Source organism: Hemitrygon akajei, chromosome 29, assembly GCF_048418815.1.
Source record: "Hemitrygon akajei chromosome 29, sHemAka1.3, whole genome shotgun sequence".
Lineage (NCBI taxonomy): Eukaryota > Metazoa > Chordata > Chondrichthyes > Myliobatiformes > Dasyatidae > Hemitrygon > Hemitrygon akajei.
This window is the reverse complement of record NC_133152.1, coordinates 14,011,726-14,025,801: the sequence shown is the minus strand read 5'-3', so window position 1 is coordinate 14,025,801 and position 14,076 is coordinate 14,011,726. Positions and strand designations below refer to the sequence as shown.

Here is a 14,076-nt window from a genome sequence, read left to right as displayed (position 1 = left end):
AGATCTTTGATGATGCAAGCTGCTTTTCTATGGCAAAGTTTCATGTTGTTGTGTTCAGTGGTTGGGTGTTTTACGGAATCCACTACCTTTTGTAGGATTTTCCGCTCAAAGGCATGGATGTTCCCATACCAGGGCGCAATGCAGCCGGTCAGCACACATCTATAGAAGTTTACCAAGGTTTTTGATGACATACCGAATCGCTGCAGTCTCCTGAGGAAGCAGAGGCATAACTTCAAAAACAGCTTTCTTGTTTTAATTATAACAAATCTTTTATATTTGATTCAAGGTGATGCTTTGAAGAAACCTCATTTACTGAAGACTATAACATGTTTCTTGGATAAGTTGTCGCTTCAGCTATACCCAACAGTGGAAAAATTTGAAGAGGAGCTGGTGGAATTGCTTAATGCAGACAGGCTGTCTAAGGTATGGCAGAGCAACAGATAATGGTGAAATTGTATGCCTTTCCCAACTTTATTCACAATGTTTTCCCTTCACTTGTGATTGCCATTGATATGAGTTGTTTTAGCTGTAACCCCCTGGGTCGCCTCAGGCTCGCTCAGCTTGTTCTCGTCTAGGGGGAGCAGCCTTTGGCCCCGCCAAACTGGGTAATCAGCCGGTGTGGATGCTGTGTGATGTCCCCGCCTCGCCCAGAAACAGACAGTACACCATATGCGATTAAATGAGTCCAATTTATAAAGATTACTATAACTAAGTGATTAATAACGATACAGTATATATGAAGGAAAAGAAAATAAAGAAAAGGCGCCAACTTATCAAAGTCCAAACCACTTCGTGCACAACCATTGGAGCTCAATTACTGAAGTCTTCTGGCCACCATTCGATCCCCTCCGAACTGCTCGACTCACAGCTCAGGACCATCCAAAGTGGTCAACCAAGCACATCTAGCTTCATCTCCTCTCCTCGGGGTACCTCCTGGCCTTGGACCCCTGCTTGGGGTCCGTTCCTCGTCCAGTTTACAGCATCGCGTCCTCTCTCTCTCACCCCCTCGCGCCGACTCCCCAAAAGCCCATCAACAATAGTTTACAGACTCAGAAGAAAGAACAACATTAATCCCAATTGGTTTACAAAGGAATACAATTCTTGTTATCAGTAAATTTTAACCCAAACAAGCTTCCAGCACTCTCTCGCAACAAAGAAGCATTCCTACTTTTAACAAAACAAAGAAGCCATTTTGATGAACATACGCAGTAACAAAGAAAAAGAAGAAACCCCCATCGTCAAGTGGTGTGAAGGTTATCAGTGTTTTTTCAATTTTTATCCTTGATGCTACTCTGACAATAGGAAACAGCGACCACCACTCAAAGTGTGTGCTTCTTTCCAGCTTAAGGGAAGCTGCATAAGCAAAGTATTGGCATGCAGTGTTACTGCATTGTGCACTAATCATGATTAATCTTAAAATCTTTTGAACTATTTTTGAAGTTTTGCTAATGATTGGACCAGGAGATTTATTTTTGTAGGTTGTCCACTGTCCAAAATTACTTGGTAATTTACCTGGACCACACTATTCCCTCTATTTAGGAGGACCTATGGATCTAGGACCCTGTCTTCCAACACATTGGCATGGCTCAGCACAGCAGCACGAATTACCTGTTCAAGAGAAATCTAAAACAAAATTAAAATTACATAAAAATACATTTAAAAAACAAAAAAATAGTTCAAAATGTTAAATGAACTTTATAAAATCAAAGTAAGATGCTTAACCAGTTCTCCTCCCAACAGCTGATTTTTCCCATTCATCCAGTGAAACAGCTCTGTATTGGAAGCAGGGGTTTAACCACCAAAACATAATTCCTGAGGCACAAGAAACTGGAATCTCGTGCAAAACTAAGCTTTGGAGGAGGTCAGGCAGCATCTGTGGAGGCCAAGTGATGGTCAATATTTTAGATTGAGACTTGAATTGGGGCTGAGATTGTAAAGGAGAGATGTCCAGAGTATAATGGTGAGAAGGCGGGGTGAGGCACGAGGTGGCAAATAGAATCATGAGTCATCATAGAGCACTAAGTACAGATACAGGCCATTCAGCCCATCTAGACCATGCTGAATTATTAATCTGCCTTGTCCCTTTGACCTGCACCTGCATCATGGCCTTCATACTCCTCTCATCCATGTACTTATTCAGATTTCTCTTAAATGCTGAAATTGATCTCTCATCCACCATTCCCGTGCCATTGTTCCACATTCTCACCACCTTCTGAGTGAAGAGGTTCCCCCTCTTGTTCCCTTTAAACATAATCATCTTTCACTCTTAACCCATGACCTCTAGTTTAAGTCTTGCACAGTAGTGTAGTGCACAATGCTTTACAGTGCAGGAGACCTGGGTTCAATTCTCACCTGTAAGGACTTTGTATGTTCTTCCCCATGACTGAGTGGGTTTCTTCCCGGTGTTTCCTCCCATAGTCCAAAGATGCAGCAGTTGGTAGGTTAAATGGCCAACGTAGATTGTTCTGTTATTAGGCTAGGACTAAATCGGGAATGACTGGGCAGCAGTGAGGCTCGAAGGGCTGGAATGGCCTACTCGACACCATATCTCAATATAAAACAAATGACATTAGTAAGTTGTGGAGAAGGATAGGTCTAGTCCTTGGGTTGCGATTCTAAATTAGAGAAAGGCCAATTTTGATGGCATCAGAAAGCATCTGGCAAGTGTGGATTGGAGCACGTTGTTTTCTGGCAAAGATACACTTGGGAAGTGGGAGGCCTTCAAAAGTGAAATTTTGAGAGCATGGGGTTTGTATTCCTGTCAGAATAAAAGGCAAGAACAACAGGTTTAGGGAATTTTGGTTTTTGAAATATTGAGACCCTAATTAAGAGAAAGGAGGTATATAGCAAGCATAGGCAGACCAGAGCAAATGAGGTACTTGGGGAGTATAAGAAATGCAAGAGAACACTTAAGAAGGAAATCAGGAGCTAAAAGAAGTTTGCTCTAGCAGACAAGGTGAAGGAGAATCCCAAGAGCTTCTACAAATAAGTATAATAAGAATAAAACAATAGTAAGGGACAAAACAACACACACAAAATGCTGGTGGAACACAGCAGGCCAGGCAGCATCTTGTCCTGACCTTCGTCCTGACGAGGTGTCTCGGCCTGAAACGTCGACAGTGCTTCTTCCTATAGATGCTGCCTGGCCTGCTGTGTTCCACCAACATTTTGTGTGTGTTGTTTGAATTTCCAGCATCTGCAGATTTCCTCAAGTAAGGGACAAAATTTGTTCTCTGGAAAATTGATGATAATCTATGCATGGAGCTAAATAGATGGGGGAGATCTTAATGGAATTTTTGTATCTGTATTTACTAGATCACTAGATGCAAAGTGTTCCCCTACACAAACTTCTGTCACGTGTCCTGTTTTATTCCCTGAGGAGATCTGGTATCACACTCTCTCTAGTTGAGATCTCTATGTATTGATTAAGGAAACATACCTGAACACTTTTGACAAACTATCCCATACAGCCCTTTTATGTTTGGGAGTCCCAGTGAAAATGTGGAAAGTTAAAATCATCTCCTATCACAAACTTATGTTGCTTGCAACAGTCTGCATCTCTCTACAAGTTTGCTCCTGATAAGTAGATGCAGATGTCATGAGGTCGATGGTTAAGTGGGGTAAGTTGAACCAGGTGAGGAGGGAAGGTGGAGAAAGTGACTGTTGTCCCTCAGAGGCATTCAAAGTGTAGCTTGTGTTTTCCCTTAAGATTGGGATGGGTACAGAAAAATTGATAGGTAGGCAAGAATATGGATTACACACAAAATGCTGGAGGAACTCAGCAGATCAGGTAGTATCGCCTTCAGGATTGATAAAGGATTTTGGCCCGAAACATTAACTATTTATTCCTCTTGATAGGTGCTGCCTGACCTGTTGAATTCCTCCATCATTTTGTGTATGTTACTCTGGATTTCCAGAATCTCTTATGTTTACAAATCAGGATCAATATGGTACAATCATTGTATCTACCGGGTAACAAGTAATCATAGCATAAACAGGGTAAATATGGCACAGTTAGTGTAAATAGTACAATCCTGGTATTTTGTGAAATTGGGGACAGCCATGGCAGAATTGGTCAGGCATGGAATGAATGCATTGTAGAGTGTTACCTTGCCAAATTCAGAAATTCCATGGATGATAACTAATGAAGGATTAAAATTGAGTCTGAACTTTAAACTACTGTTACCAGTTAGATACTTGCATATAGGAGAGTTAATCTAGGGCAGAGATGTAGTATGCTTAACATTACTAATGAGTGAGGAACATATAGAAAGTGGGTTCAGATGTTAGTTGGAAAAACTACAATTTAAAAAGAAGCAGTTGTTTGAGACATAACTTGTGCTCCAGCAACAATTCTAAGAAATTGTTGAACATAGATTCTCTTGGCTATACAATTGGAATACACTCATCTACAGAAAGTAAATGTTTACTAATTTATGATGGCCATATTACAGGTGTGTTATCCACTAGTTTTTTTTTGTTATTTTTAGTTTTTTTTTCTAATAAGTTCATTTTTGAAGAATTTTGAGTCTTGCGGTACTTAAAGGATTCCAGATAGAGCTTTTAGAATTGCTAATATCACCCACATATTTCAACAAACACTTATTATTGGAAATCTTTCCAAGATTTCCTTCCAATTTAATCTGCTAGACTGGTTTGCTCCTGATAGATTTTTCCTTTGTGCTTTTTTTGTTTGAGCATGAGTCCCTCTGCAGTGAATGTCAGGCAAAATTCACAACATGATTGTTAAACTTATTTTGAAGTTAAGATCTGTAAAAGAAATACGCTATGACTGCAGCAGTCAAAGGTATATTGCTCAGTTATCTTTAAAGTAATGCTAACATCTTCAAAGTATAAAATTCAGAAACAAAAAATTGTTATGATTTGGTATTCCAGTGGCAATACATCTTTTTTATATTCTGCCATTTATAAATTTAAATTTGTTGTATTGATAGCTCGATAGAATACTATTTTCTGATGAACATCCAAATTCCTTTCAAACTGCATGCAGGCTCTATTTGTCATTCATGATATGCAAAGATTCAGTGACAGGAGTGGTTCTCATACTACTTACAGTGAGAAACAAGTTTCTTCAAAGTATTTTCTTAACAGTCTTGAGATGTAAGAATGTTCTTTATAATATTAATAATGTATATAGTAATAACATGAAATATTCATTTCAAGACAAGTAGGTTTGCAAGAACATGCTGTTAATGAAATGGCAAGTTCAGAAAATTACTTGTAATGTCACAGTTTGTTGTGATCTGTGCTTAATTTAATAATGGGCTTGTGTGAATAATTTTATTTAGAAAGTGCTGGTAAGTTGATTAATAAGGATCTTTAAAAGTTGGAAAGGGGCTGCACAGTAGGGTAGTTGTTACCACAATGGTAGTTGTTGTCAATGTACCAGTGACCTGGGTTCAATTCCTACTGCTGCCTTTAAGGAGTGGGTTTCCTCCGGATGCTGCAGTTTCCTCCCACGGTCCAAAGATGTACTGGTTGGTAGGTTAATTGGGTATTGTAAGTTCTTTCACGATCAGGCTAAAGTTAAATCAAGGGATTGACGGTGACGTGGCTCATAGTGCCGGAAGAACTATTCTGTGCTGTATCTCAATAAATAAATAAATGAATTTTGGATAGAGAATGTATTTTGTATTACTTAACTATTTATTCACAAAAAACCTGTATATAGCAATCATTGTTTTGTCAAAATAAGAAACTTTTTTTTTGGATAAAGAATAGTTAACTTTTATGAATTATGGCTGACCTAAAATCATTCCAGATTTTGATGAATTCATACATAATGAGGAAAAGTTTGTCTGGTTTTTAACATCCTTATTACAAGAAATTACCACTTAGTAGTCATTTCAGATACCAATTATTTTTCCAGCACACCCTATTCAATGAACTGTGCAGTTGGTGTACAATTTATTAAATAGGCAAGTCTGTAAAGTGAATGTTTTATGAGTTCTTCATAAATGGTTTCACTTTGGAGTTCTCATCACATTCACAAAAGAGATCCAATAATTTCGTTCTAGAGTTACATACTACCAATTTGGCTGATATTATATCTTCTCTCTATTTAGAGAAACTGAACCCAGTTATATCTTTTTCAATTGTTATTTAGTTATCATGGATATTGCTAATGTTAATTTTTTTACATAATGGTTTACATAATCAACTAGTGTTGATTATTGAAAGGTAGCACAGAACTGCTTCAATACACTACGATAAACATGCACACATAAAAATTGCCTATAAAAAGCAGACCCCCTTGGAAGTTTTCATGTTTATTGTTTTACAACATTGAATCACAGTGGATTTAATTTGGCTTTTTTGTCATTGATGAACAGCAAAGAATCTTTTGTGTCAAAATGAAAACAAATGTCTACAAATTGGACTAAATTTATTACAATTATTAAACACAAAATAATTGATTGTATAATTACTCACTCCCTTTAAGTCAGCATTTATTAGATGCACCTTTGGCAGCAATTACAACCTTAAATCTGTGTGGATACCTCTCTATCAGCTGCAATTTCTCACGATTCTTCTTTACAAAACTGCTCAAGCTCTGTCAGATTGCATGGAAATTGTGAGTGAACAGCCCTTTTCAAGTCCAACCACAAATTCTCAATTGGATTGAGGTCTGGACTCTGATTTGGCCACTTCAGGACATTAACTTTTTTGTTTTTAAGCCATTCCTTTGTAGCTTTGGCTTTATGCTTATGATCATTGTCTTGCTGGAAAACAAATCTTCTCAAGTCACAGTTCTCTTGCAGACTGCGGTAGGTTTTCCTTCAGGATTTCCCTGTATTTTGCTGCATTCATTTTACCGTCTATCTTTATGAGCCTTTCAGGGCCTGTTGCAGTGATGCATCCCCACAGCATGATGCAGTCACCACCATGCTTCACGATAGTGACGGTATGTTTTTGATGATGTGTGGTCACTATGCCAAACATAGTGTTTAGTCTGATGACCAAAAGGCTCAATTTCAGCTGACTTTAGAGTCTCCTATGTGCCTTTTGGCAAACTCTTCTAGTTGAGATTTCATGTGAGTTTTTTTCAACAGTGGCTTTCTCTTTGCCACTGTCCCATTATGCTGTGACTGGTGAAGCGCTGAGGTAACAGGTGTTGTATGTGCAGTCTCTCCCATCTCAGCCACTGAAGCTTGCAACTCCTCCAGAGTTGTCATAGGTCCCTTGGTGGCCTCCCTCACTAGTACCCTTCTTGTACAGTCACTCAGTTTTTGAAGATCACCTGCTCTAGGCAGATTCACAGCTGTGGCATATCCTTTCCATTTCTTGGTGATTGACTTAACTACTCCAAGGGATATTCAGTGACTTGGAAATTTTCTTGTATCCATCTCCTGACTTATGCTTTTCAATAACCTTTTTGTGGTGTTGTTTGGGGTGTTCCTTTGTCTTTATGGTGTAGTTTTTGCCAGGATACTGACTCACCAGCAGCTGGACCTTCCAGAGACAGGTATATCTTTATTACAATCAGTTAAAACACCTTGACTGCACACAGGTAATCTCCTGTGACTTCTAATACCAACTGACTGCACCAGTGATGATTTGGTGTGTCATCTTAAAGGGGGGGGGGGGGGGGTTGAATACTTAGGCAATCAATTATTTTTGTGTTTTATATTTGTAATTAATTTAGATCACTTTGTAGAGATCTGTTTTCACTTTGATACGGAATAGTTTCTTTCTGTTATCAGTGTCAAAAAAGCTGAATTAAATCCACTGTGATTCAATGTTATAAAACAATAAAGCATGAAAACTTCCAAGAGGGTGAATACCTTTTATAGGTACTGTTTATGTACCCTTCTGTGTGAATAGAATTTCATTTGACTCATTTTACTCTTCTCTATCAAACGCCATAGATGAGGCTAGATAGTGCAACTGCTGCGCATATATCCCTTTCACTGTGCTTCATGTTAATTCTATTCCAACAATCTTTCTTTCTTTTCTTTTATGTGCTCGCCTGGCTTTACATTAACCTACCACCTTATTGCGTTTTTAAGACTTTAATTCAATTGAGGACAATATGTCTTCAACTGCTTTTTTAAAAATATTATTGCCATTTTTTTTACATCCACATCTGGCCCAGTTGATCTGGATTCCATCCAGACCTCGAGTGCTGTCTGTTTAGATTTTGCACATCGTCTCCTTGACTCAGTGAGTTTCCCCTTAGTGCTCTGGTTTCTGCCCATATCCCTAAAGTAGGTTAATTGGTTACTGTTAACTAACTCAATGTAGATGGGTGGTAGAAGAATAATGGAGATGAGAATGGGAGCGGTGGAGTTGTTCTGAGGTCCAACATAGACGTGATGAGTCAAGTGGCTTCCCTCTCTGTCAAAAAAATATGCAAAATAGTGTGGAACTGTAAGAATACACTGTATGCTCAACAGGATTCCATGTATGTTCAATGTAACTTTTCTGCTTTACAATAATACCTTTTTGGAAATACACTATGTTGGTTTGATTTTTTTAAATAACCTTATTAACAAGCTTTGCACCTTTTAGTGATTAGTGTCTTTGTACTTGTTGATCCCTATACTTTTCTAATTATTCAGGCTCTTATTATCCAGACTCTCTGTGGCCCCTTGATTCTTTCCATTAAAATCAGCACTTCTCACTTATCTATATTGAAGCTCATATGCCAATTACACATCTATTCTGTATGTAATTAATGTCTTCATGTATTTTATGAATTCTTTCCTTGGTGCAAGCAACACCTCTCAGTTTAAAGCCATCTGCAAATTTTGAAATGATAAATTTAATTCTCAAGGCTAAACATGAAAATAAATTGTTAACAACAGGAGTCCTAGTATCCATCTCTTTGGCACATTTCTTCCCAGTTTTTGCCAGTCTGAGCAGCTGCCTTAACACAGATTTCTTTTTCGTTTATTAACCATCTTGCTGTCCATTCTGCCACCTTGTGCTCTGAACTCAAGACATGTAGCTTTTAAAGTTTGTTAGTAAATCCAAATGAAATTTATTTACTGCATTACCTATTCTCCCTTTGTTAATTCTTCAAAAAATGAATTTCCATCATGTCATACTTGATAAAATTTAATATTTTGAAGAAACGTTCAATTTTATCAAGTATGACCTTTATTTAAAGACACATTTCATTAAGGGTTCTACTATATTTCCTACCACTGGCATTAAATTAACAGAATTACCGTCTGTATAAAAAGTAGGGGTAACATTTGTTGTTCATCAGTGCTTTGGTTTCTTTACTCTTTTTAATTAATTGTTAAGTATATGCAACAGTAACTGTGCCGTTTCTTCCTTTGTGTTTTTAATTGAACTCATGCAATCCAGCAGGTTTTATTGGCTTGTTTAGTACATCTGTGGTATCATGTTCAACCTTGGTCTCTAAAGGTGACGGCATTATGTGAATGATGAGCAACAACATTATTACTTGTATAGGGTTTCACCAAAATGCCAATAATGATTTACGTGGCTTGTGTGCGCTCTTGTAATGTCTATGTGAGACTGAAAACTGATTTGTGAGCATTTGCCTGGCGAATGAGTTACTTCAGCATGGCTGCAGATTAAAAGTGGTTGTAAATAATTATTTTGACATTGACTAAAGACTATTTATACTGGCTTAAGTGATTTCATGACGGTGTGATTTGGGAATAAGTGTGCAAGAAATAGTGAAATTCATAAGATCAAGCTCTGTCTCAAAGCACCTTCTTATATGTGATAACCAGGTCTTTTGATGGTCACTGCTGACTGGACAGTGTGAGAAAGTATTTTGTTGGTTAGAAATGGGAGCTCCAGTCCCGCATGAATGCAGTCAGTGAGCGTTTGCACTTCTGGGAAGCCGGCAATCACAGTAAACTGTGCCCAATATGTCTTTTGTATGATCTTCCAGAGAAGAAAATGCCACTGATCACCTTCGGGTATTGGTGCATAGCAAACAGCTCTGAGATGTGGCATATTTCTGCAAGTCTATCCTGGAATGACTCTGAAACTGGGAAGTAAAGAGTGATTATGACCTTGACTTTGATTGTGAGAACAGTTCAGGCACATGTGTGACCTTGTATAAGTCATTTTATGGGGTTACTGATCTCGGTGATGCCCATGATGACTGGTACTGTGATGGTAAAGTGTTTTCACTAAATAATCCAGAAACTTAAGTTCAACTTCCACCATTATAGCTGTGGAATGTAAATTCATTTAATAATTCAGCATTTTTGAAAGAAGAACCCTTATCACGAGTAATGATGACCACAAAACACCAGATAGTCACCAAATTCTAGGCCCATAAATGCTCTCGAGTAATCTAATGCCCTAGAAGGCACCCATTGTGGAGCAGTTTAGCTCTGCTTACAAGTTCATTATGAACAGACCTTTAAACAGCGTGATTTCAGAATAATCAGTGTTTGTGAACCTGGTTGTTTTGTGAGTTGATTACAACTATCGTTGTTATGATGAATATCATGAAAATCTCAACTGATAATGAATTTTGGGCACACAATAACATTTGGGGAAGTTTCATGTCATTTGGAAGAGTTCTAAGAATAAAAATATGCTTGCAGGCAAAAAGATCTCACCCAAGGGTGAGAGGGCAATGTTAATGGCAGATGTAAGAATTCAGCAATGTGTGCAAAATTTTCTCCAAAGGTTAATATACTTTTCAACAACACAAATCCATTTTTGTTTGCAATTGTGTTAACTATTTTCTAGCCTCTTGTCTTTTAATTTTATAATATATGTGCAGCTATAGAAAACAGTTGAAGTTACAATACAGCCTGATACTAGTGTTCAAAGTATTGCTTTGAAAGGAACATTCATTTGATTGTAAACACTGGGAACTAATGTATGAGTAAATTATATCCCTGCATATTAATTTTTCATTAATCAAATTTCTTTTGTTTATTTGTTGTGCCAATTACAGATCACTGAAATATAATATTTGTTTACTTAAGGGAGTAATAGTTGTCATTTATTTAATGTATTTTATTTACCTGAAATATTATTGTTTCTAGTGGCAGTTTTACTGAATTTTCTGATTTTACTTCAGATTCACAACATCCATCATATTATACATTGATTTGCTATCGTGTCAATGCCTTTGAGAATAACATACAGAAGTCTATGTTGTGTCTGTTTCAGAGTGATCAAGTTGCTGATGGAAGCACCATTGTTATTGAAGAGAGAAGGCTGCATGTCGGTGTTCACAATGGCTTGTGTTATGTGCAGAAACCACAGGTGGTGGTTTTGATTCCAGGGACAATGCAAGGAAAATCTGGGAATATTTCCAAAAGGTAAATTATAAATGAGGTTTTTACATATAAATGTGTACTGAATAGGCAGGTTGGTTTAACATGTGGTAATCTAAGACGTCCACTATCATAAAATAATAAAAGACAAGATTTAATTTAAGTCATTAAGTTTTATCAAATTCATGTATCTTTACATTTCGAAAGACTTTAATGCATTACGTTTGGTAATGTGTGACTTGGTATGTGTTCCATTGGGCTGGAGTGGGGTCTCATAGTGCACTGCCAGCTAACTGCAGTGAGCTTGGTGGTATGTTCCAGATAGTTTCACTTACAGATACCAGTGCAGAAGTAAGAAGCAGGGGGGTGTTGGATGACCTGTTGCTTAGCCCCTGGACTCAAGGTTCCTGAGCTGACTGGTTGGATGCAAGCTATCTGGCTGTTTAGCTTTGAAGGACTGTAACATAGTCAGGGTCCTTTGGGTCAACCTTGCCTGCACCAAACATGATGCCAAATTAAATCAACCCTATTTGCCTACAAGTGGTCTGTATGCTTCTATTCCTTGCCTGTTTATGTGTCTGCCTGTATTTTCCTATATTGCCTGCTTTTATCCCACCTCCCATGGCAGACATTCCAGGCACCTACTCTCTTTCTGTATTAAAAATACCTTGCACTCTTAGATCTTCTTTAAACTTGCCCTCTCAGACCTGAAACCTATGCTGTATGGTATATGACAATTCCACCCTGGAGAGAATAAATTCGGTTATCTTTGCCTCTGTCAGGTTGCTCCTCCACCTCCAGTGCTCTAGAAAAAACAATTCACATTTGTCCAGTCTCTGTACATTCCAATTGAGGCAGCATTCTGGCGGATGCCTTCTGCATCCTCTCTGAAATGTCTACATTCTTTTTATGTATGGTGTGTTGACCAGAACTGCAATAATACTCCAGTGTGGCCAAACCAAATTTTACACCACTGCGTCATGACTTGCCAAATTTTATACTCAAGATGAATGCAAGTATGCCACATGCCTTCTTTACCCCTCTCTATACTTGTGCCACTTTCAGGGAGCTATGAACATGCATCCCAAAATCCCTTTGTATATCAGTGCAGTGGATAGTGAGGTCAGCTGAGAAGATCATCAGGGTCTCTCTTCCTGCCATCACGGACATTTACACTACACGCTGCATCCACAAAGGAAACAGCATTATGAAGGACCCCATGCACCCCTCATACAATCTCTTCTCTCTCCTGCTGTCTGGGAAAAGGCTCCGAAGGTTTCGGACTCTCACGACCAGACTATGTAACAGTTTCTTCCCCCACGCTATCAGACTCCTCAATACCCGGAGCCTGGACTGACACCTTACCCTATTGTCCAGTTTATTATTTATTGTAATGCTTGCACTGTTTTGTGCACTTTATGCAGTCCTGGGTAGGTCTGTAGTCTAGTGTTGTTTTTTTCTGTGTTGTTTTTTACGTAGTTCAGTCTAGTTTTTGTACTGTGTCATGTAACACTATGGTCCTGAAAAAACGTTGTCTCATTTTTACTATGTACTGTACCAGCAGTTATGGTTGAAATGACAATAAAAAGTGACTTGACTTGATAATGAAGGAGTCAGCATTATCGAAGACTCCACCCACCCTGGTAATTCTCCATTCTTCCCCTTCCTATAAGGGAGAAGATACAAAAGCCTAAGGGTAAAGGGTGCAAGGGTCAAGGATGTCTCTGAGTAGCTGCAGGACATTCTGGAATGAGAGGGTGAACAGCCAGTGGTCGTGGTGCATAGGTACCAACGATATAGGTAAAAAACGGGATGAGGTCCTACAAGGTGAATTTAGGGAGTTAGGAGATAAACTAAAAAGTAGGACCACAAAGGTAATCTCTGGATTACTACCAGTGCCACGTGCTAGTCAGAGTAGAAATAGGAGGATATTTCAGATGAATACGTGACTTGAAAAATGGTGCAAGGGGGAGGGATTCAAATTTCTGGGGCATTGGAACCAGTTCTGGGGGAGGTGGGACCGGTATGAACAGGACGGTCTGCACCTGGGCTGGACTGGAACCAATGTCCTAGGGGGAACGTTTGCTACTGCTGTTCAGGAGGCTTTAAACTAATGTGGCAGGGGGATGGCAACAAGTGCAGAGAGACAGAGGGGTGTAAAATGAGGGTAGAAGCAAAAAGTAGTAAGGTGAAAAGTAAAGTGGCAGGCAGGCAATTCCAGGGCAAAAAGCAAAAAGAGCCACTTTTCAACATAATTGTATAAGGGCTAAGAGTGTTGTAAAAACAAGTCTGAAGGCTTTGTGTGTCAATGCGAGGAGCATTTGTAACAAGGTGGATGAATTGAATGTGCAGATAGTTATTAATGAATATGATATAGTTGGGATCACAGAGACATGGCTCCAGGGTGACCAAGGATGGGAGCTCAACATCGAGGGATATTCAATATTCAGGAGGGATAGACAGGAAAGAAAAGGAGGTGGGGTAGCATTGCTGGTTAGAGAGGAGATTAATGCAATAGAAAGGAAGGACATTAGCCTGGAGGATGTGGAATCGATATGGGCAGAGTTGCATAACACTAAGGGGCAGAAAACGCTGGTGGGAGTTGTGTACAGGCCACCTAACAGTAGTAGTGAGGTTGGGGATGGCATTAAACAGGAAATTAGAAATGCATGCAATAAAGGAACAGTAGTTATAATGGGTGACTTCAATCTACATATAGATTGGGTGAACCAAATTGGTGAGGGTGTTGAGGAAGAGGATTTCTTGGAATGTATGAGGGATGGTTTTCTGAACCAACATGTCGAGGAACCAACTAGAGAGCAGGCCATTC

The 14,076-nt window shown here is 38.8% G+C and overlaps 1 protein-coding gene across 1 annotated transcript in view; it reads left to right on the top strand.

Moving 5' to 3' along the window:
* The window catches only part of nphp4 (nephronophthisis 4), a 381,887-nt gene that overhangs the window by 93,025 nt on the left and 274,786 nt on the right, over positions 1–14,076 (top strand). The window contains exons 6-7 of the mRNA XM_073031685.1: positions 287–423; positions 11,140–11,291. Coding sequence (XP_072887786.1) covers positions 287–423; positions 11,140–11,291 — 289 coding nt within the window. The remainder of the gene's footprint in view (positions 1–286; positions 424–11,139; positions 11,292–14,076) is intronic.